Source organism: Prunus mume, linkage group LG3 (genome assembly GCF_029339155.1).
Source record: "Prunus mume cultivar Tortuosa linkage group LG3, ASM2933915v1, whole genome shotgun sequence".
NCBI classification, from domain to species: domain Eukaryota; kingdom Viridiplantae; phylum Streptophyta; class Magnoliopsida; order Rosales; family Rosaceae; genus Prunus; species Prunus mume.
This window is the reverse complement of record NC_142700.1, coordinates 20,694,406-20,718,900: the sequence shown is the minus strand read 5'-3', so window position 1 is coordinate 20,718,900 and position 24,495 is coordinate 20,694,406. Positions and strand designations below refer to the sequence as shown.

General features: G+C 36.1%; 4 protein-coding genes across 5 annotated transcripts; 1 reads left to right on the top strand and 3 right to left on the bottom strand.

Moving 5' to 3' along the window:
- Positions 1–1,098: 1,098 nt before the first annotated feature.
- Positions 1,099–5,300, bottom strand: LOC103326839 (RNA-binding (RRM/RBD/RNP motifs) family protein). Its single transcript, XM_008229089.3, has 2 exons — positions 5,125–5,300; positions 1,099–2,291 (listed from the first exon to the last, which is right to left on the bottom strand). Exons 1-2 carry the CDS (start codon positions 5,136–5,138, stop codon positions 1,529–1,531), a joined length of 777 nt encoding a protein of 258 aa, XP_008227311.1. The 5' UTR covers positions 5,139–5,300; the 3' UTR covers positions 1,099–1,528.
- Positions 5,301–6,193: 893 nt separating this feature from the next.
- LOC103326838 (DNA-directed RNA polymerases II and V subunit 8A-like) lies at positions 6,194–9,056 on the bottom strand. Its single transcript, XM_008229088.3, has 4 exons — positions 8,851–9,056; positions 8,607–8,764; positions 6,988–7,079; positions 6,194–6,618 (listed from the first exon to the last, which is right to left on the bottom strand). The coding sequence occupies exons 1-4, from the start codon at positions 8,921–8,923 to the stop codon at positions 6,507–6,509; spliced, it is 435 nt and encodes a 144-aa protein (XP_008227310.1). The 5' UTR covers positions 8,924–9,056; the 3' UTR covers positions 6,194–6,506.
- A 2,805-nt stretch (positions 9,057–11,861) lies between these two features.
- On the top strand, positions 11,862–13,932 carry RBCX2 (Chaperonin-like RbcX protein). Its single transcript, XM_008229087.3, has 5 exons — positions 11,862–12,531; positions 12,924–13,015; positions 13,198–13,255; positions 13,340–13,405; positions 13,534–13,932. The coding sequence occupies exons 1-5, from the start codon at positions 12,193–12,195 to the stop codon at positions 13,651–13,653; spliced, it is 675 nt and encodes a 224-aa protein (XP_008227309.1). The 5' UTR covers positions 11,862–12,192; the 3' UTR covers positions 13,654–13,932.
- Positions 13,933–15,154: 1,222 nt separating this feature from the next.
- LOC103326836 (ARM repeat superfamily protein) lies at positions 15,155–24,476 on the bottom strand. Of its 2 annotated transcripts, none has more exons than XM_089048047.1 (9): positions 23,757–24,476; positions 19,990–20,709; positions 19,227–19,322; positions 19,022–19,105; positions 17,421–17,655; positions 17,145–17,305; positions 16,194–16,472; positions 15,945–16,108; positions 15,155–15,435 (listed from the first exon to the last, which is right to left on the bottom strand). In XM_089048047.1, the coding sequence occupies exons 1-8, from the start codon at positions 24,186–24,188 to the stop codon at positions 16,052–16,054; spliced, it is 2,064 nt and encodes a 687-aa protein (XP_088904173.1). In that variant the 5' UTR covers positions 24,189–24,476; the 3' UTR covers positions 15,155–15,435; positions 15,945–16,051. The 2 variants fall into 2 exon arrangements, with proteins under 2 accessions (XP_088904173.1, XP_008227308.2); XM_008229086.2 differs by having other exon boundaries at positions 15,155–15,472; positions 23,757–24,474.
- Between the last annotated feature and the right edge of the window lie 19 nt (positions 24,477–24,495).

Below are 24,495 nucleotides of genomic sequence, written 5' to 3'. Positions count from 1 at the left end.
GCGAGACATGCATAGTTGTTTAGCAACAAAATATTTTGCAAGTTGAATGCTTTCACAATAAATTGAGAAGGTTGATATCATTCAAACCTACCATCATTGGTTGGATTGAATGAGTTGGATGAGCTAATGATTTGGTAGTTGCATGACTTCATTGTACTTGTAGCTTAAGTGATTAACAACATTTATCCATATCAGTGAGGCCGTGTGTCCCAATTCCCCAATACCATTTGTGTACTTGTAATTGAAGATGGATCTAGCTACTTATGGCATGAGAGATAGAGAGAGGGGTTGACTTTGGTTATAACTAATGAGCAAGCTTGGAAAAGCTGCTAAACATGCTATTATAACCACAAAATGAGCATTCCAAAGTAAAATCTCATGTCAACTAATTCCAACGTCTGCTCAAAATGAAATAGATTTCAGCAGAGAGAGCCAACCTCAGCGTAATTCTGGTGGGTTGCACATGAATGCCGTACACAAACTTCAAGGAAGTGAAAGCAATAATTGGGATGGATCGAAGTCACCATAATCTTGAGGTTCTCAATGGGATTTTATAACTAGCAGCATTTTAACTTCTTGTATTTCAATACCATATGAAAACTCCAACACAACATAACAATTTCAGCAACAACATAGACAGGAAAAAACTTCCCTTCCCTGTAAGTAGGAACTCATTCAATCCTGTCAATGGCAGTTTGACGAGTGTAGAAGTTTTTTCTTTTGTGTTTTTGATGAATTATTTTTACACAAGTGTCGAACCGAGGTTTGCAGAAAGGAGGAAGGAGTCGGGCAGTATCCTACATTATATTGCTCTACTCCTGCCAATAGCCATAGTCAATACTGCAAATGTATTATAATAATTATTATCATTTAACATACACTGACAAGAAAAACAGGTTTACAAGGAAACTCTTTTACTCTCAATTTTCGTCTTCAGTCTCCCACCATTTGATCTAAATATTTGTCTTCGGTTTTCAGCCACGGTACAGCAATATGATAGTTGGTTTAAAACTCCAGTTCAGAAAGTTCAGAAGGGAAAAGGGGTGGAGAGAGTCAGACAAGTTTGCATGAAATCTGTAAATTACTGAAGCAACACTGTACAAGAAGAAAAACACAAGTACTTGATATCATTGTCTAGAAAACCATAAGCAAACCCTTTTTTGTCTACATAAATAAGGAAGCAGAACAAAATAGGCATCCATATTCAACCCAACTATGCCTAAAACATCAATAGCCGACACATGAGAAACAGTTCTTAGCCAACCAAACTTAAATTCTTAAAGATAAAAAGAACTCGACCTTAAATGTCATCAATTTCAGGGACCTATGTATTGACCCAACATGTGTCGAGCGATATAAAGTTAAGGCAACAGAGAACCTTAATTAACGGACAAAACTAGCATGCAAAACTACTCCCAAACCAACAACTAGAAAATCTAACTGAATGTCTGCAAGCAAAATTCCAAACAGTGAAATAAAAGATTATAACAAGTACATAATGGAAAATGATAACAAAGATCTATAAGGATCACCGTCCTCTTGAAACTGCTTCATCCAACTCCTCGTGTGATGAAGGGAACAACTCTATATATCGACTTCCAAGTGTCATCCTATCCTTAGCCATAGCTGCCTTGGAATCTTCTGCACTTGCAAACTCTACAAACCCTTCCCCAGTTGGCCTGCCTTCTGAATTCATTGTAAAATGAATTGAGCTCTCTGACAACACAAAGTCCTTAAAAAAATCCATTATGTCATCCTTGCCAGCGGAAAATGGCAATCCCCTCAACCGCAATACCCCTGTATGTTCTGCTGAGTCCTTCCCTTCATCATAAGATTTGGCCCTTGGAACATTTCTGCGAGGGGAACCACCACGAGCATCAGAAACTTCATTTGCTATTGCCTTGTAATATTCCTGCCTTTTACTTCTGAACACCTCAACATATCTCCTGCCCATATTCTGCCTATTCCTTGAAAGGGCAAAATCAACCTGAAGAGGATACCCCAAAACACAAAAGGCTTCCCCAGTGAACTTGCCATTCTTGTGGACAAAAAGAACATCAACGATGTCAAGCCCATGGAGAAACTCAGCAACATCAGCTTCTGTGCAATCAAATGGTAGACCACGAAGTTTGACAACAGGGAACGGTGGAGGTTGTCCAGCATATGCATAAGGAGTTGGATTGTACATATAACTTGAGCCAGGGGAGGTCCCATAGAATGAAGATCCCGGGTCACCTAGCCGCTGACGCTTTGCACCCATGTCACGGCCATCACCACCATCACCGAATTTACTTTAGTTCCCAGTGACACCGAAAGCCACAGAAAAGAGAAGCAAACTCATCAATTCTCTTATCATAACTAATTACTCAGCTACATTAATAAGCATTCCAATTATCAGATAGAATTTCATCCAGCAGCCAATTATGATTAAAACAAACATCAATCTTGGTGGAGTGAGAAGAAAAAGGACAATACATGTCTCCTACTAGCTCGGTAGTTTTTGCAGGAATAGCATTTCTCATCCAGTTTGCATTAAGTCACAATTTTTATATTGCAATACACATGAGTTACAACCTGTGACCTAAAACAAAACCTAGAAGAACAATAGCTGCACTAAAATGGAATTCAAGATTAGGAATTCATGAGGTACTGTTTATAATACTCAGCAATATATATTTCTAAGCTACAATTTCCTAACAATTACATTTGCAATCAGGTTATTCAATACGTAATGTAATGGTGCAATCATAATACACAACTATGATGATGAACACCTACGTCAAAATATTTACTAAGTTCAGGTACTTGATGAGTAGAAAAAAAGGTTTACGTACCTAAGCTGTTCAACATGGAAGAAATTGACAAAAATAACCAGAACCAAGGTTGTAAGTCCCAGATAGCAATCATAAATCCAGATAAAGGCGGATTTCAATGTCCAGGTTTCTAGTCCAAAATTCACTCTTGAAATTAGTTATTAAGTAAAATTTCGACTTGCATCAATTTGGATGTAGCATACAACTCTGGAATTGAATTAATCAAAACACACACATTCGGTTGGTTGAATTTGTAACTAGAAAGGCTAATACAGCACCCAATAATCTTGCTAGTTCTTTTTATGTTCTTTGTGCGGATGTAGGAGAATTAAGTCCCCAGGTTGATTTTGTCTTTGTTTTCCTTTGTATATCTCTGTTGTTTAGCACCCAAAAAAAAATGTGCCTTGTCACACATGATTTTATAAAAGTCTAGATTTAATCATAAATAAAGGGACTAATCTTAAGTACAAATGGTTTAACAGGAAACAACACCACAAATCGAGCCCAACTCGAAGTTAGTGAGTTTTTTTTTTTGGGTCAATGAAGTTAGTGCGTTAGGATTGACCATTACTTGACATGAACTCATAATGGCATGACCACCAAACAAAAATAAACAGGTCAGGTTAGTGTCATTCACAAATAATCTCGACTCGAGAAAACTGTTTGATTAATATCATAGGAAGACAAAACTAAAACCTTCCATTTCTTAATATGTATTGCATGACTCCTTGTAGACTTATAATTTTTTTTTAATGGTTTTTCTAATATCCGGATGAAGTGGTTTTTTATTTTACAAGGAACGTATGAGTAGTAAGTTTGGTTAGAAATAAGAAAAACCTTGTTTTAACTTTTTAATTCATAATATATATGGACCAACCCAAACACGACACCAATAATAAACAGGTTAGGTTAGCGTCAAACCATTCCACTGTTTAACAAAAGAGTTCAGATTAGGGTTGACTAATATTGGCAATAACATAAATGAGAGGACATGAACACTATCCACTAACATGACTTGGCAATGAAATGAGAATTGACCCAACTACAACACGAGTAATGTCACGTCATCTGACATAGTGAATAAATCAAGTTGGATTAGAGTTCTTGCTAGTATTCAACATGAATTACATTGCAATCCTAACATGAAACCCATACGACTTGAATGCTACTCTAGGCGTGATTAGGTCCAGAGTTTGAAGCATTCCCTTTGGGGTTGAGGTACTAGCTTTTAAACCTCAAGGAGCAGGGAAACACGTTGGGTGTAAACATTATGAAATAAAGAAAAACGGTTTCTTTTGTGCAAAGAACAAAATTATATGGTTATTTCTTGGGAAAATAGAACAATTACATTTTGTCCAACAAATCACTGGGACACTCGTAAGTATATTTTTATTATCCATATCAAAAATACTAGGAACCCTTTACCTGGTTTTAGCTACTGGAACCCCATATAAAATAATAAAATAATTGGGAAACTTTGATTAGCAATGTTCTCTGAAGACATTAATGAGGTCAAACATTTTATTCAGGTTTCAAATAAGATTTTCGAAATTGTTTTAGTTTCTAGTTTCTAATTTCTAGTTTCGATGAACTTTTTCCTTTAACTGCTTGTCTATTTTGAAACAAGGGAATTAATCAGTTCCTCTAAAATTTTAAGCATTGCCCAATTTTCCTCAGACCCATAAAGAACATAGAAAAAAAAAATCCCAGTCCTATCATTATTACCTAGTGAAACATATAAAACCATGACTATATAATTACGAACGAATTACTGAAAACTAGTTTATTGGTCTGAATAAGGGTTCATAATCATAAATAACTAGCTATGCTCCCTAAATTTGTTAAACTCTCATCGTAGTTAACAATATAAAGCCAAAGAAAACAAACACAGTACATATGAATAAAGAATTAAGGAACTTAATCCTAATCATATCAATTTAAGCTGTTCAAACTTCAACTAAGGCCTACGTCAACCCCTTTTTGTTCATATCAAATCTAATCCAAACAACCCATAAGTTTTCAACCAAAAAGAAAAAAGTCGAATTTAAATTCTGGGCATTGTCCGATTCATACCACTCGAGAATTAAGCAACAAACAGGAAAAAAACAAAAAAACAAATCATAAAGATTAATTGATAAAGCCCATCGATTGAAACCAGTCGAGAAAGAGGACAACTATATATGAATGAAATAACCTAAACATGATGAAAAGAACAAGAGAAATCGCAAAGACAATTCTTTTTAATAATAATGGAAGAAGTAGAAGAAAGAAAGAGCAAGAAATTGGAGAAAAGGAAAGGAAAGTGTGTTACCCTCTGTAGAACATGCTCGTAGAATTATCGTCGTCGTCGTTGTCTTACCCACTCGATGTTTCTGTCTCTTAGCCACTTCAGACTTTCCTTTCGAATTAGAAGAGAAACGAGAGCCCAGGCCCGAGAGAGCGTCTAATAAGAAGCAAGAAAACCAAAAACAATAAAAAGCCTTGATGAACGAATATTTTCTTCTTTTTGTTTTTTTTTTAATGAACAGAACAACAATATAAATTGAATTTATTAATTTCTTACATTTATTAACACATAAAAAATTAAAAATTATGTGAAGAACATGTTAAAATTCATAATCACTAATACATGATAAAATGAGTTAGATTAATTAGAAAAGTAGTTGATCCGATGCGTATTCATTAGCTCCCCAATTATTGACTTTCCCAATTCACGACTTCTCCCATTTCATGTAAAGTATTTTTCTTTTTTCTTTTGTTACAATCTTTATTATTATTATTATTAGCCGCCTTATACAAAAGCATATGATTAGGTAAGGCGCAAGTAGCATACTTAGAACATCTACAATAATGCTCCTTATTTTAGTTAAAATTTAACTAAAAACACTCAAAAGTTATTTTAAGAGCTCTCTTTAAAATTTGAACTCCAATCATACTCTCTAGTTTAAGGATTCATAAATATTATAGTTATTTTTTATTATTTCAATATGATTGGTACATCTCTAATATATATATATATATATATATAATAGGTAGCATTAATTAAAAGTTTAAACTATGCATGATAAAACAAAACAACATTAAATTATAAAGAGCCACTATGAGTCCTTTTTCTTTCCTTAGATTTAGAAACTCCTAGAAGCCCTCCCTACTTTAGAAGGTGAATACGGAGCATGGTTGAAGTCTTATTTTTCTAATTCCTCTCTAAAATTTATCTAAGACGGTGGTTTATCGAGCCCATTGTGGATGCTCTTACACAAAAACCTACCAATCATTCTTAAGGGGGAATGTATATAATTTGTAACCGTATTGCTGACTGAGCCAAATATCAGATCAAATCAAACACATTTATCAGCTCACAGCTTTGAACCAAAATAGAGTTAAAAAAACCATTTTGGCAGCACTAGAATGGTTATTACTATTCATGAGCCACCCAAAGATCATGGGCTCTTGGCAAGAGTTTAATTTTGACAACATAAATTTTAAACTGTCAGTGTCCATAGCATTTCATGCCTACACACTACTCTTTAGACTTTATGTAGCAACCTCAAGTTTAGTCAGGGAGCCCTCTACTCAACACAGGCTTAATCTGAACCGTCAAGGTTCAGCACAAGTTTACATAAGAAAAGCCTAAAAAATGTTCCTCTTAGGAGAGAGCTGTAGACCATTCCACATTGGATACTGTCAAGAGTCTCATAGCTTCCTTATGAGGAGAAACATCCTCTGATCAAGTTCAAAGTTCTTGAACTGAGAGGCTTCCCCCTTCAGCATCATCAAAAGGCCACCAAATGAAGCATTTACCTCCCTGAACCCAAAGACAAGAAAATTAGAAGAGAACAATAAAAAGACCTTCTCAGTTAACATGACAAAGTTTTACTTAAACCCCAATAATTTGTCTTTCTGATGAAAAGCAAACAGAGCAAATGACTGTCATATGATTGGCATCATATCCTCCACAATATGTTGCAGAAATAACAAGGATCTGAGTCATAGTTGTAGGGGATATGATGACTTGTAAGTGGACTTCATCAAATTCATGACAGCTTATACCAATTCAGAAGAGCAACCACTTTCATGATACCTACATTTGATATTTTCTTCGTCTTTTTTCACAGAACATACAAACAAATAGCACTCTTGTAGATCCCAATAAATTATTATTTTTATTACTTACGCTTTGGGATCACGTTTAGAACCTTCTGAAATTTTGAAAAGCTTCCCTTGCATGACGTATTCATATTCATCGGCCAACGTCTTGCGATTGCCCTGCAAAAAGGGTACCTTTATTAGTTAGGCGTAATATGGCTCAATGATTTGGTAAACAACCAAACAGAAACTGCTACAGCTAAGCTACGTCAAGAAAACATGGAACACATAATCATCCTCAGAATCATCTTCTCAATGTGTTGTCAATTTGTCATTATCAAAGATGGCTTTGTCATATATTGACCTATAAGCTATAATATCTGCATTTCATATATGATCCAATACAGGTAGATACTATCACCAACTTGATGTGACAGAGCCCAGTCATGGTATTGGATTGTTTTTCCATTTAAGAAAAAATTTATTTGAAGGCAAGAAGAATAGAAACCTAAAAGCAAAAAAAGTTTCTAAAAAAAGAAGGCGTTCACATAAATAACAAAACTCAAGATGTGGCCCCAATCTGCAACTTTGAAAATACTAATGCGCAATCACCCGTTGTTCCTTTCCAATCAAAAAGAACACATGGCACACAAAGAGGTAGGCGTCCGAAGTCCAAACTACATCATCCTTCTTATAACAAAATGGCATGCCACACTGAAAGGAGCTCAAACAATGTCCAAGGATATACACGAAATGCCAAATAAAGAGAATACAAGTTCAGATAAGTTAAATCCACCTACACGAGTGTAATAGATTTTGGTAAACCAAGTCTGCCACTTGCAATGTAACAGCCCTCACCGTAAATTTTCCCCTAAAATCAAGTTATTCGACTCATTGCAGTTTCTCTATGGTGCCATCCATCCAAAAAACAGTATTTATGAGGAACTTAGAACACCAGCTCTTCTATTAACGAAAATAGATTCTGCTCCCACTAAAGCCCAATAAAAAGATCTTAATAGAAAAAGAAGTCTACGAAGACGGCAGCTTCTCCAGCATAATATAAATAAATAAATAAGCACCCCCTTACTTTCACCCAATAAATTACCCTACATAAGTAATCCACCCTACAACCTCATAACCATCCACTTTTTAATGAAATAAAGATCCCAGATCCAACTCAAAGAAGAGAGCTTCCTTATATCAACAACCAAGCTAATCAAAACAAAGAATGAATCTCAAAGAAGAGTGTCACCACACCATAATTTGTCCAAAATCTCAATCTCAAGCCATCCCACACTCCTATTGTCCTTTCACATACCAAACCCACATGACATTCTCACTGGCCTGCCTATATCAACCACATAATTTGTGTTCCATCATGACATATAGAAACTGCTAGAGAACCCAAAATAACAAATTTCCTTTTTTCTTTAAAGAATAAACCCCTAAATGGACAGAGAATGGAGGCCCAAAAAATAGGGTTTCATGAAAATCCCAGTTCTGCCATTTGTGCTAAAATCCCTGATAATAACTCTCAAGCTAATAACCCAACTTGTGAATTCTTTTCAACCATACACTCCATCCACAAGGTACATGCATTTCATACATGTCACGCTTTTCCAGCATAGATACAGTACAAACAAGCAGGTAATTACCCCATAAGTAACATTAAAAAAAAATTAAGAGAAGGAATAAATAGAAGTTTACCTGAGTGAAATAGCCAGTATCAGGTGTTCCATCCAAATTGATTGTAGAAGTTAGAGCCATTGAGAATTTCTCACCTTCCCTCATGGGATATACCTCTGAATTCACATCTAGGTGCATGAACATCTCGCAAGTCTCACTCTTTGCTTCGATTCGAGTAACTAACAAGTACCAAAAAATTAACGAAACAAGAGAAAAAAAAAACATCTTGAAAAATTATGTATAATAATTTTTACACTTGCAATACCTTTATCAAACTTTTTGCCATCTGGGTTCAGTCGCAGAATCTGAAATATATCCTCGAACAGACGATCAACCATCCTTGCGTCTCTCACCACTGACTGTTGTTTCACCAGAAAACGACGGCGTTTTCCACCTGTGCGATCGAGTCCTGGAGACGATGGCTAAGCGAGCGAGACAGAGAGAGGACGAAAGGAAAGGTGTGATGCGGTGCGTTTCTAATGCGGATTCTAATATCTCCCCCCTTCGATCTATTGAACGGTCAGGATCTGCCTAGAAATGGCATCGCCAGTTTATTAATTAAAAAAAAAATCCTTTTTCGTTTTTCCTTTTTAATAAAGAAAAATAAGAAAATTTGCCCTCCTTGTGGACGGCGGCTACTGAGACACGGATTCTGAATGCATTTGCCCTCCTTGTGAACCATTGTCGGCTTGACCAATTTGGTTCCCACCTTGCCGTCTCTTTGTAGTCTCCCCGTCTAGATTCAAATACACACAAGCAAATTAATGTTCTAAACTGACAACGATGTCCAAAAAGAACTAAAAGTAAATTGCAACAAAATCCTTCGGTTGCTGGCATATTAATTTAATTTAGAGGAAATGAGAATTTTTTTTAGTAATGTTTTGAGAGAATAATCAGATTAAGAATTTAGCAAAAAATATAGGGTCATGTAATCAAATAAAAGCATCATCCATAGCTAATCATCATAAGACGTTTCTTTTAGAGCACCTCCAGCGCAGGGCCTTTTGCCAGGGCAGGAGGCCCCTTTGAAGGGTTTGGACCTCTAGCGCAACCAAGAAAAGCCCTTTGAAGGGTTTGGACCTCCAGCGACAACCGATGCCTTGCAAGCCCGAAGGTCTTGGCGTCGTGAAAAAAAAATTCAAAAAATTGAAAAACTAGAAAAAAATTCAATTTTTTCAATTTTTAATATAAAAAACCAAAAATTATTGATGTTTTCCCTATAAATACATAACAAGTTTATATTTTGTTGCATATTCTTTTTTTTTTCTTGCCCTTACCCTAGCTTTTGGGGTGGAACAAAAAAGCAAGTCACACTATTCACGTGAATAGTAGCAGCCCTTGCCTTGCCTTTGCCTTAGTTTTTTGGGGTGGACATGCTCTTACTATACACTTGTGTTGTCAACCAAAAATCTAACCAAAGAACATTTATGCTTTTATTGCATGTTTACTTACCAACGATGAGTATGGGAAGTATGAGAGCAATTCTAATACCTAACTTCTCCGACGTTTACTAAAACATGTGAATCCCATCTTAAATATGTAATCACACATCCTCAAATCAGAAATTAGATCGACTAGGGAGTTGTTGACATAATTCCCATTCATGTTCTTCCTTTTCCTTCCAAAAACTAACCTTACAACTTTACAATTCTCATTTGATTTCTTAGTGTTTTTTTGGGGTGTCAAAGTTTGAAAAGGGAATGGGGCCCGAGGGAGGTGTCATTGGGGTTTGAACCTAATAGGGGCGGAGCTATGTAAGGACCATAGTGGTCCCAGGCCCCCTCAATCTTTATATCCCTTGTAATTATATATTATATATGATATATAATATTATAATATACTAGATTATTTTCGGGATATTTACTCTAAAATAAATAATATATTAGGTTCTTTTTGTCTATAAATTAACCATAAAATTTCTTAATCACTCTTATACTTTCTCTTAAATATTTTAGGTTAGGTTATGATATTTGCACTAGAAACTCCTTTTTTTTTTTTTTTTCTCTTTCTCCTCCTCTTTTGTTTAACTTAAGCTTTGCGAATTTTTTTCCATCCCTTTTTACATGTCTGAGTAGGGTACCTTAATAGGATTTATGAACTTTTTGTTTTGTTTTTGTATTTCTTCTCTATGTTGGAATAGAAATTATTAACTTTTGAGTCTTTAATAGTGTAGATGATGAGATTAAAATATGAAACTAAAGACAATTATGATTGTAATGAATGGATAAATTATTAATCAATATGAAATGATATTATGAAGTGGGCTAAACCGAGTAGTTAGGGCTAATTTGACATTGTTGTGCTGTGAAAATAATCATTGTCAGATTTGCTGTGAGAGAAATCAGCTTTGTGAGAGAAAGCATTTTGGCATTTGGTAAACTTTTTGTTAAAAGTGTTGTTGGCACTGATTTTCACATAATCAGAAAATGATTGCCACATAATCATTAAATCCAACGCCTCTTTGAAACCGATTCTGCATAATCGAAAATGAAAGCACCTCATTATTGCTTTTCCTTACACTTTCTCTCACAGTAATTTTTAACAATAAGTGATTTTCTCATAGTTTACCAAACGAGCTGGACTTCCTAATTTTTTTTAAAAATCACTTATTACCAAACGGGCACTTAGTATTGTATTAACTTATTTAATCGGTTAGTGCTTGAGCACTCCTATTCAAATTATTTTTAGAAGTTTTGTGAAGGGCCCCCTTTAATGTGAAGTCCTGGCTCCGCTACTAAAACATGATATCACTAATCTACATGCAAATGCTCTTACCATTAAGCTATGCACTTGCGTGCTATTTGTTCCATTCTTGTTAAGTAAACTTGCCATTTATTTTTATTTATTTATTTGGGCCCGTTTGGTTCACGAAGCGGATTTGAGGGAAAATCACTTTCCATATCATTTCCTAAAAGGAAGGAAAATCATTTCTCATGTACCAATCAACCATTTTCCACATATGAACTTACGAAAACAGGAAAAAACTATTAATTTTCTATGCCCAGACTTTCTTTCTCATAAACCAAACGGGACGTTTGTGTTGACAACATGCCATTAATCTACGGTGAATATAAACAGATACTCTTTTGGAATAGAAGCCAGACAATTTCTCCCATCACGTGGCTGGAAGCCCACCAATTTGGAGAAACCGTCCAGGTAGGTCCCAGGTAGGTAGATATTAGAGAATTGAATATTCAGAAAAGTGAAAAAAAGAAGAAGCTAAAGTTTGATTTGAATCCCGAAGCGTCTTGTGTGGAGTATTTTGGACCTCAGATTTTTGTCTGGTTGATGTTCACACACCTTCAAAATCTCCGGGATTCTCTCACAAATTACTTGCACTAAAACACCTTCTTTGTTCAGACCAAAAAAATAATAAAAAACACCTTCTTTGTTCACCAGGCTCCATTTTTATATTTCTTGAATCTCTGACTGTAATTGCGGATCTCCAATTTTATTGGAGATCCATTAGCAGATTTTTGCATTACTTCGTGCATATCTCTTACTTCCCTGAATTCCGGCGAAAAAGTTTGGATTTTGAGAATAATTCTGATCTGTGTTTATCATAAAAAAAGAAGAAGGTGGTTTGAGCTTGAGCTTTTGAGAGAGGATGGTAGGGGCTTTGTCTGTGGTGGGTTCGTCAGTCGTGGACTCGCATCCTTCTCCATGCTTGTGTTTGGATGCACTGCCCACAACTGCTATGAATCTCAAGAGTGGCGGAGAAGTGGTTTTGCAAAGGAATTCAATGGCCAATAAGAAGCGTTTGGTGAAACCGGGTTCCTTGGAATTGAGCAGTTCATTTATTGATTCTGGGCGTGACAAGCGGCTGTCAATGAAAGCTCTTCCGGGTATTGTCAATAGGAGTATGAGGAAAAGAAAGAATAGGAGTTCCGTGATTGTTAATGAACTTGCCGGGCAATATGAAGACAGTTTTGAGGATGTTAAGACGGTGAGAAACTTATCCTCCGTTGAATTTTTGGATGAAGTTTATATGAGAAATTTATTAGGATTGATGTTGCATGTGTTCATCTCTCTTACTTAGATAACATGAAGTATTTTTTGCTGTTTTGGTGTGTTGAGGACCCTGAGTTGGATATTGCATCCCTTTGTTTATATAGTTGAAAAAAGAAGAAGAGGAGAATATTTTCTGAATTTTGTGTATATGATGCCATTTGCAGTAAGTGATCATGTTTATCTTTATATAAGTTGTATAGGGATAATCTAAATCATGCAATCCTGTTATCTTTTGTTTGCTCCCATATGCTTGCTCTTTTACATGCATGAACACGGATGTTGATCCATGTACGAACTAGTATCTTATTGTAATTTCTCTGCCTGCAGCAAATACTCAACTATTTTACGTACAAGGCTGTGAGGACTGTTATGAGCCAGCTTTATGAGATGAACCCAACACAATATAGGTGGTTTTATGAGTAAGTGAGATCATCAGACCATTTTTCATCAAACGGATGAGATGTGACTGTGGCTTAGATGAATGACTGATTTCAGATCAAAATGAGTTTCATCTCCAGCATTTATTAGAAAGCACCTATGTCTCAGTTCATCACTTTAAGAACTGTTTTATCTAATCCTGCTTCCTTTTCCGTTCGGACAGCTTTGTTGCAACACACAAGCCTGGAGATGGGAAGCGATTCATACGTACCCTCGGGAAGGTAGTCTTTGAAATCTTGTCTTCTTTGGTTGCTTAGCTACATGTACATATGAATGACAGAAATACAACCCTTGCTAATTGACAGGAGAGGCATGAACTTGCCGAGAGAGTAATGGTCACACGGCTTCACCTCTATGGTAAATGGGTCAAGGTAAGCAATTCTAAAATTTATCACAAGCACTTTTCGTCAACATGCAGAGCACGTATCTCATGGAAAGTCTTGGACATTGTAAGAACTATATATGATTTTTTTTCTTTTGGTGATGAATTTTGATGTAGAAATGCAATCATGCTGAAATATATCAAGAAATCTCTGATCAGAACTTGGAGTTGATGCGTGAACGGCTTATCGAGACTGTGATATGGCCCTCTGATGACAACACGGAGAAGATTGGCTGAGAGAGATTGTAGCTTCTATCAAATGGTTGAGTCTTCTTACCGTGTTGTTCCTAGACTAGGTATATTTCTCTTTACATACCAGATTGGTTCCTGTCTGTCATTTATATTATTTGCCACCAACTAATAAGTTGCTGAAAATTGCCTACCGTACATTGTATATAAAATGCCATCCGCCATGATTACATTAGATTCCGAGTGTACAAGGTTAATATTCTGCCTATATATATGTGATGAAAACTAATAAAAACTATAATGGATCTTAGTGTCCTGCTAGTTCAATGTGATTTACAGGATGCATGGATCTGAATCTCAAAAGTCCTTGAGGCTGCTGGTTTTATATGAACGAATCAATACCATGATGAATCATGCTGGGAAATAGACTTCTTGGAGTTTTGAGAGTGATTTTGTCCCATCAAATAAGAAATCTGGATAATGCCCACTAGCACAAATCTTGGGCCCAAAAATAACCCCTACCCCAACAAAAAGAAGGGGAAAAAAAAAAACCCCTTGAGATTAAATCCCTCAATTTTCTTCTATCTATTTGTTACATCTTTGTTCATCAAGACTTCAACTAATGAGGAATTGTCCCTTGAAATTCATTACCTTCTAACTGAGAGGTGAAAGGCCAATGACCTCTTTAGATATTGTTACTCAAAAGCTGAGTATCAGCATTTGATACAAAACAAACTCACCAAACGTCAACTATTCGTGCATCACTTTACAGAAAAGCAAACCCACTACGCCAAGTCCCATCATTTCAACTCTGATAAAGGGTCATGGATTTCCATCGTAAGATGAATTTGGTGCTCGCATGTACTCATTTAGTGCTCCCATTTCACCACTTTCAGTCACTTAGGTGAGCGGGACTGTCGATTTTAAAACCAAAGGTTGCCATGCGAGGACAGATGATTCCTTGAGTTGGGCAGCCCCATGGACGGAAATGGAACACTTAGTAGCACATAAGAAAACTAATTTCATGAATTTTTAGCATTTCAGATTCTTGTCATGTTATCAATAGTCAACTAAGATCACAGATTAGGTTAAATTACATCTGAATGTAAGATAAGATATTATCTTGCATCCTTAAGTACTCCTACACGCAAAAATGTATAATTGCTAGTAAACTAGTAAATCAATTATATTCTCATAAGTTTCTCCCAAAAACAATCCATACCTTTAAATCTCAACTGTTGTAGCAATGTATCATCTGTTCATATATGAGCTCATCTAAAACCTCATACATTTCTAACTAAGATACTGCAGTATAGGTCCAGTGCAGTCAAGAATATCTCGGTTTTCTTTTTCCCTAACAAGAAAATTTGGGTATCATAATGTATCAGGTAATTTAGATACTTGTTCCCCAGGGCTTTCTAAATTTTGAAGCCACAGAATTGAGCTTCGTTCCAAACACAAGTAGCCCTACCTCAATCACAGTAGCATCAGAGCATCCTTGCCGGATACCTCATCACAGAGCTCCCACAAGGCCATCAATGCAACAACATGCCACGATATACTGGTCACTTTATACATTTGGAAGTAAAAGATTGCCGCTGTATACAGCATGTTTACAAATCTGACAAATGATGCAACAGTATTGTACACACAATGCGATGTGAATCAGATGGTACACTAAGTTACATAACTACATTGATCATATGATACATGGTAGTAAAGGGGTTTAAAAAAACAAAGGAACAAAAATACAAAAGGCTGAACAGAGAGTATTTTTTAAGGTAACCTGGTTAGGAGTACCCACAAAATAGAAAGTTTCCACACTGCTGACTGGAGAAAAAAAAAACATGAAAGCATTGTGTTACACCTGCGAAGGAAAAATAACAAATGTAAACATAAACTTGGCTAATTAGAAAATCAATTCATATCTTCATAAGCTTTTCTAACGCCCCACTCGGGGAAAAGAGAAAAGAAAAAAGAAAGGAAAAACAACCTACTTCAAAAGATATTAGCATCTCACGACAAGTAGTGGCAGCCATTATTCTCAGAAGATAGAAGTTATTAGAGAATAATGGTAGGGTTATGTATAAGTGCAAAATTATTTTAACAAGGTGCATGCAATTACTGGACGAAGGTATAATCTCAAGCACTGGTACAAGTAAAACTATTAGTTTCACTACATTTCCTTGTATACAACCCTTCGTACTTTTAATGAAACCCTAATATATCATCACTATTCCATTATAATTACCATACAAGACACAACTTGGCTTCAAATAAAATAGGAATACTTTTGTATTAAAACAAAAAAGACATATCTCATTTTGAGAGAAGCTTACCACGTGGTTGTAAGCCATAATTGAAAGGCTGAACATTCAATGAGGTCAAAACTAGTACAACTTCATCATTACTCCTTTTCTTTGCCAGTGGTTCAAGCATAGGAAAATCATGTTGAGCAATCACCTAAGGTCGTAAATTGTCCAAGTGCTGTTCTTACTCGAAGCTGTGCCATCAAATGAAATGGATAAGATTTAGCAGATTATCACAAACAATGAACAAATAACAAATTTGAGATATAAGATAGCAACCTTCACGTCTGGGCAAGGATCATTGACCATGCTCTTTATTTGAGAAACTACGCCAGCACTGTGCAGTTTTACAAGCCGGCTAAATGAACCAGGACTTGATGGAAAAGTAAGATTCACAATGGCCCACACTGCAGCTGTACGTAACTGGCTTTCATTACTCTGCAAAAACTTGAGAATAAAAGATTGTGTCCCATTGTCTTCTTGTGGGATGAGTTGATGCATAACTGCTTCCTTGTGAAATTCAGTCCCACTTGCAACATTACTGAGCACATACATTCCCTATATGAAAAAGATTTTGAAACCCTACTATAAAGTAACAGATTTATAATAGAAACAAGAAGATCAACTATTACAACTGCTCACCCACTCCTTTCTTCTTCATATTTAAACCCAATCTTAGGGGAAGTTATTATTCATTCTTAAGCTCAAAATATTCTATTCATTCTTAAGCTCTAAATGAGGCTATTCAATAAACTTCTTACCCAGAAATTGAAGGCTTAAAGCTAAACAAATTTTTTTTTCTGAGGACTTAAAGATAAATAAAACAAAAATAGGGGTTTATTGCTAAAAAGTGTTGCCTTTTGGGGCCTACTGCTAAAATCCCTTTACTTTATCGTGAGAAAGTAAACACTTTGGTAATGTGGATATTCCATCTGAATAAAGTATAAAACCTTTCACCTAACCATAATCCATATTAAAGATGGAGATGATGTCAATTTAGCTAAAGCATCTGGCTGCATTCTAATCCATGAAAAGCAACTAATTGGCCCACCATTAATTGCTACAAAACTTTCGCCCAATTATAATGATGTCAGCTTAGTTAACATATATTATAAACAAACTTGCAATCAGGAATGAAATATCAGAATAAAGAACTGATATGACTGCATGTCACCAAGGTCCCTATTAAATTGCTATTTTCTGACACCATTCTATAGAAAGACTTCTAACCTGTATCCAAATTTCATCTGTTGAAGCATTCTGTAACTGCCTCCGAACAGCATCTAATATCATACCATCTTCAGTAAACACAAGCTCAACAGACTTTATACATCCATCAACTAGATTGCGAATAAGTGCCAGAGCCTGCTCCTGGACAAAAGGTTCAGGGTCTGCAGGTGCAAATACATTTAAGCAATGGTTTATGTTCATAACTAGACCATTAACATAGTAAGAAACTTTTTAAAAGAAAAACTTTGAACTGCCACCAATAAACCATCACATTACCACAGATGACACCTGCTAATGATGAAGCTGTGAACTCCATGAAGATCCCTTCTTTACACACATTGTCTGCAAGGAACATCAAGTTCCTCAAAGCCCATAAAGCATTTAACCTCACAGTTGAATCCATTGATTTTGATAACTGAACAAGCTGTTTCACACCTCCACACTGTACAAATAATGACCTACGCATAGTAAAATCAACTGCTATGTTGCCAAGAACACTGATAGCTGCAACCTGAAAACAGAGCATTGAAGCAAGATTTGCTATAAATTACCTTTTTTATTCGGGTAAATGACAGGGTATAGTATTTGACTCTGTTGGATAAGCACAATTTATTATAGGGAATGGAAATGCTAATCTAAACTTTAATTGTATGTATTATGTTAAATAATTTGCAATGAAATTATATGTTTTTACTGAATGAGTAAAACTGGTTGAGATAGGAATTGACTACTTGAAAATATGGATTGCTGTCAGTAACCCAGGGCCTTTAATGACAAAAGGCTACTGAAGACAAACAAATGACAGCCAAATTCAGTCTGGAAAACCTGATCTGTTAAGTGTTTTACTCTTGAATGGTAAACTTGATCTTTTAGTTGAATGCATTAACGGATTCTTCACATCAACGTGCTCATCCATAATGTTGTTTGACCCTCTCAATATATAATGTCTAGGCTTGAGGCTCCAAATAATACACAAAGGCAAACTCAAATCTCCTAGCCTCAAGTCCAACTGATTGGGATGAAGGGCACAAGAAGCCAGATCTTTCTGTCTTTAACTATAGTTTAGATCATGATTAGTATCCTTCAGGGTTGTTATGATATTGAAGGTTGTTTTCTGTCTTTAAAACCGTAATCCATCTACTCTTCAAAACACTAAAATCCATAAAGTAACTAGCTCTCCCTTCTCCAGAAACTGTTGAAATCATCCTTATCGATCACAGACAAACCTTTAGGCCCTAACCCAAACCCTAACTTTTCTCCCTTCTAATATCTTACAACCACAAGTTTTTAACCCATTTGACCTGAAGATAGCTTTCCTAAAAACCCCCAAACAAGACCTCCCTTGTCATGTGTCAACTGGTGTCGCCTACTTGTAATCTTTTTCACCATTCAACCCAATCTGAGTCCATAGTCTCCATAAGAACTTTGATGGCTATGTGCTTCAATACTTCCAGCCATGTGTGCGCCTTTTCACCTAGGAATAAAATCACTCTTTACTACCAAATTATTAGGACGGAAAAGAATGTAGAACTTGGTAATTATTTTAAATATTTATTTCACCAATACTAGTACACCAAATTTGTTCATTTGTAGTTCTTAGGCATCAGCCACCATCAAACATATCCTTGGTGTGAGCAACAATTAACTCGACTTCTCTTCTTTTATCTTTCCCTCTTTTTCATAAGTATCAAGTAGAGCACTAAAAACAGAATTGATTATACAGAGAAATTGTAAGGCAATTTTAGCAACTATTTTGCATTCATGCAACTGGGTTCTGTATTTCATTCATGTAATATGCTTGGGAATAATGTGAGACCAGACTCTAAGGTTGACAGCTGACAGAAAAACATGGTCATTAGTGATAAGGAAGCATATACCTGGACAGAAGTAGAAGGGTCATCTAATAGCCGAACTAAGGGAGGGACAATCATTTCATTCAAAAAATTACCTGCACACAAATTCTGAACGACAATTTCTTAGAAACATATATGCATGTAATATAATTATGAATAACAATTTCTTAGAAACATACATGCATGGAATATAATTCTAAATATCATTAAGCAAGTACACATTGCAAACCTTGATCGACCGAGAGACACATCTCAAGCACATGCAAGCTGCAGTACGTATGTCAGAACTATCATGAGTTAGCGCATCAGATACCAAGTTCAACGCCTATATTCAGGAAAATATCAGAAGTTACAAACCGGTTGGAATTTTCATAAAGAAAAATGTTTTATGCAAGCATTACCCCATAACTCAGCAAATTTACCCAATTAATAATAAGTTGCAATACTTCTCAGCAAAATAAGACATGATCCTCAATAATGTCTCACAATTTGCATGTAGAAAAAATGTAAACTTGAGCAGCCATGCAAAAGTTTAGTTAATCATTTTAACAGTGGATCAAAATAAACAAAGTTTCCAATCCCTAACAAATTGAATAAAAAAACTTAAAATGTTCGCCTGCTAAGATCGACTCCTAAGAACTACAGAGTATGTAACCCACACTACTCAGTATTAAAATGTTCTCAAACCAAAAAAAAAAGGTACAGCTAAGACATAAGCCATTCAACCAGACAAGCTGGGAAATGAGGACTGCAGGGCCCTTGTCGTGATGTTTTTCTCACAGAATGACTTAAACTGTTATTAGGGAAAATAAACATGCAAAACTAAATGAATAGAAAAAGAAATATTGTTGGTAAAACAGCCCGAATCACAACCAAAACCATGAACGGAGAATAAACATTCAAAACTAAATGAATAGAACAAAGAATTTTATTGACAAAACAGTAATAATCACTCCCTGGCACAAGTTAACGTATTCTAAGACGCAACAAACCTGCAATGACAGGAATCTAGACCTGCAGCTCTCCAACTTTGAGCATAGATCAGCCAGTGCCAGCAATATTCCTTGGAAACGTTTGGGATGTAACTGACTTTTTTGCAAGTGGTTGTAAAGTTTATCAATAGCATTTGCCTCAAATGCTAGTTTCTGTAGATCTGGTTTTTCTGAAATTAAACTAGAAAATGCAAAGGGAGCTTCATCTCCAACTTGACCAGGATCATCATGAAGTTCAAGTAAGAGATGCACCAACTTGGTTTTGATGCCTATATCTTGTAAATAGCAAGCAGAAGTGTTCCTTATAACAATCAAGCACATAGAGGCCAATAATCTTGTACGGGGATACCTATCCTTTGTCAATCCAATTACAGAACTCAGAGCTCTTCCACTTTCAGATCCCACAAACTCCGAAACAGCTTCAACATTGTTCTTCATAACTGTGGCTAGAGACTCTAAACTATTATCTCTCTGACTTAGAGAACCTTCAAGAAGGCTAATTAGCTTCTTTACAACCCCAGCATGACACAGTGCCTTCTGCTCTGCAGTACTCTCACAAGAATGTAAGATAATACTTGCACCAAGTCCAGTAACATTCTCATTCTCACTATTCAATAATGAAAGAAGAAATTCCATGTTTTTTTCTTGAAGGAAATCACACTTTGGAGCTAGTTTCGACTGATAAATCATTCTTAAGGAACGTGCACCAGCATCCACAACCTACAGCACAAATAAAACCATTGAAATGGCATTTAAAATAAGCAGGGATAAAAAAAAGGTATTCATGGATGTAGGACATGTTAGAAACAAGGGTCAATTCTGCAATTAACCCAACAAAGAACCAGTAGAAGTGACGCATTAACTAACTGAAAAAGAATAGATGAACATGTCAAAAAAGTATCTTCCTATATATTTAAAAAATTGTAAAGAAAGGGAGGACAAGAGATTTCCTTCACCTTTATCCACCCCCATTACTCCACCCCACTAGATATAGGGGAAGTACAGAGAGAAAGTCAAATATTGGAATGTCTAGTGGTGTGTCAGTCTAGTTGTTCTATCTTTTGTAACATGTAGATTTATACACTATATTACATGTGTAGGCATTCATTTAGAGCAAAAGACAGAGCTGGCACCTTGACATGGATAAGCTATAATTCTGGATGGTGGAATTCCACAATTCTCTCTACAACCAATGTTTTGATCCAACTTCAAATCAAACTGCCAAATCAGGAGAATTATTTATATCATCAAGGTATATATGGGATCCTTCATATGGGAGTCAGTCCTACAATTCCAATGATTTACAATTATGGGTTCTTTTTCTTACTAATTGCAGACAAACATAATCCCATTATCCCATACCCATTCATTTAGATAATTAACACTATCTATATAATAATTTCTTTGATTTTTATAAATGAATAAACAAATAGTGGCTGTTCTGCAATTAGAAATATATATATATATATATATATATATCTTTTTATTCACAAAAGTCATTCAAAGCTGTGATTGTGTTTTCAAAGTTTTCTTAATCAAAATAAAGGTCCTTGAGTGGCATTTTCCTGCAATCATCTGTAAAAGAAATGGAATATAACAAGTTTTGATAACAGTGGTTGACATAGCACAGGTTGGTGAAATTTGCCTATTGTACCGTAGGCTCTAGGGCTGCAAATAGAGGTTTCAAGGCTTGTAGTCGCTGGGAAGGGTATGGTAGAATGAATTATGGATTAAAATACTAGACTTTAGAGGGTAATAGGGGCTATACTTCAAGATGACAGGTTGCTCAGATTCTGGGCAACAGGTAATTCTGGGATTTTTCAGGTTGCTTTCAAGAGGTATTTTGAGGGCTAAAGGTAGTAGGGAACATATCTTGTTTTACATTTCTAACTGTGCAAAACCAGGATTAAAAATTGGGGTAGGAAGGTAAGAAAAGAAAGAAGCTGGGTGCTATTCTTGCAGAGTAAAGAGAGAGTATTACAGGTCAAGCACGCCATAAATCAATAAGTAACCCATCAATCCATAATAAGTACCCGATACATATTGAATCCACTCACATTATAGCATGTGTAAAAGAATTATGATGGGTTTAGGGTTTATACATGAATGACTATAGATGTGTTATGATATGGGTGGATTCAATACACCAAGTGGATACGTGGTATATTGGATACACACAATAAAATTCTTCATAATCCATCATTAGAAGCCTGAATTCTTTGAGGACATATTTATGGACTTTGGACAACCATTTCCTATTAGGAGTAGAACTTTGCCAAATCTGGAAATAAGTAAATAGCCCCTCATTCCCATGTTCAACCACTCTTCCCTGGTTGGAGAAAGCTCTCTCTCAAGTTTTGAAAGGTGTCAACAAAGAAATTCTAGGCTTCTTGTTTTGCATAGTTGGTTCGTGCTATGAAAAAGTGAAATAAGACTAGTAAAAAAACCAGTCCCAGATACATTTTATAGAAGTTTCTTTGTCAAAACTTTCCCTGTGAATAGATAACAAACTTTTTTTTTTTATTGCAAACCCTTTACCTTGTCACGTGAACTATGTGAATATTCCCAACACATCTTATCTTTCCTCTACTGGACTTTATTTGGATAATTGAATAATGCCTGGGCAAAATTTAGAATGTCAAAGTAACTATTATACCAATAAAATATTCAAATATATACTTGTTGTTTTGAAGGGTAGCTAAGGCAACCTAAGAGCGGACTCCATATAGGAATTTTGGCTTAGTAAGCATCGATATTCGTTTATAAACTATACAGTCTGAACTATCTTACCAAATATAAATATGTACATACTTTTAGTGTACACATTGCATGTACTTGTCTATGCATATATCTCTCTGTTATTCTTGGCAAATTTTAAACCTATAGCCAAATCCCAATCCCACCCCAGCTCTTATCGCTTGATCAAAGGTCTAAGGGACCATGTAAATTAGTGATCAAATTAAAAAAAAGACAGATTCAACTACCTCATTAAAGCTTATAAGCATAAAAGTTGTTATAAATTTCTTTTAAACTTTGCAAATCAAAGCATCTTAAGACCCTAAATCAGATCCCAAGAAACAATCCATAGATTCAAACTGGAATCCTAAATAACATAACCTTTGCACAGCCCCAGAACCAATAGGCATAACCTGGGCGCATTTAACACAGCCAAAGCATGTGGAATCGATCTTTGTTATATACGACTTAACTGTGACACCAAATAAAAATGGCAAGCCTTTGATTGAAAAGTGAACTCGAGGCACAATGCATCATATTGAAAACAATTCACCCTAAGCCAAAAACCTTTGCTTGCTCCATAGCTTATAAATGACTGTTAACATAGTGTGAAGATAAAATGCAGTTAGTTTAACTTTAATCACAATCCTAGTTTTCATAAATCAAGAACTTCCATTCTTCATACCTGAATTTCTCCTAATTTACAAATTAGAAACTTAAGCCAGGGAAACTGACATTGAGGTCAAAATACACCTAGAGAAAGCAAATGGAAATTGAAATCTCATCTACTAGTAACAGAAACGCATCAATTCACCCATCTGTGATGAGTAATTCACATCACATTTTTAAAACCCGAAGCAAAAAAGTAACAAATTTTCTCGGCAACCAAACATTACAAACACATTAAGCGACCCAATCAAATGTTCTCACCCAGCTAAAAACAGTAGAGAACCAGCCAACATGCATATGCATCAAATTCAATTCATTTTGCAAAACAATAAAATGAGAAATCAAATGAATTATATACATACCTTATCATCAGGATGCGATAGAAGCAAGAAGAGGTTAGGAAACACACCGGCGTCGAGAACAGCTCGGACTCCGGCATCGAAGCCGCAAGCGAAGCTTCCTAGGGCAGCGGCGGACTGAACAAGGAGATTGGAGTCGTGACGGGCCTGAGCCTGGGCTTGGGCTTGGACTTGGGATTGGGCTTGGGACGCGAGGATGGCGGCGACGGGTGGTACCAAACCGAGCTTGATGAAGGAGAGCTTCTTGGTCCGGTTGCCGATGATGCGGTTCTTGAGCTCCCTCAGAGCCTTGAGCTGGACTTCGGATTCGGATGAGGTCAGCCGGGTCAGAAGGTCCGAGTGGGCCCCACTGGTTGTGGTTGCGGTTGTGGTAGAAGAGGCCGAGCCCGAGGCCGAGACCGAGACGGAGGCGGAGACGGAGGCTGAGGAGGGCATCGTCGTCTCGCTGAAGAAGACGATTCCGGTGTCATGCAATGGCCACCAAAGCTCCGCGGAAGAGCGAGCCAGAGGGAGAAGAATGGGTGACTTTGGGGAGAAAACTAGAGAGAGAGAATTAGAAACTATCTCCTCGGATGAACATTTGTGTTTATTTTCAGACAAAAGAAGGAATTTTTTTAAATATTTTAATAATTTTTAATTTTATAGACTCATTTATGTATGATTGTGTTGGCTTGCAGCTGATCTGCGAGCGATGCCATTTGATTTGGTTTGGTTATTATTAACTGATTTTCATAATTCGAAA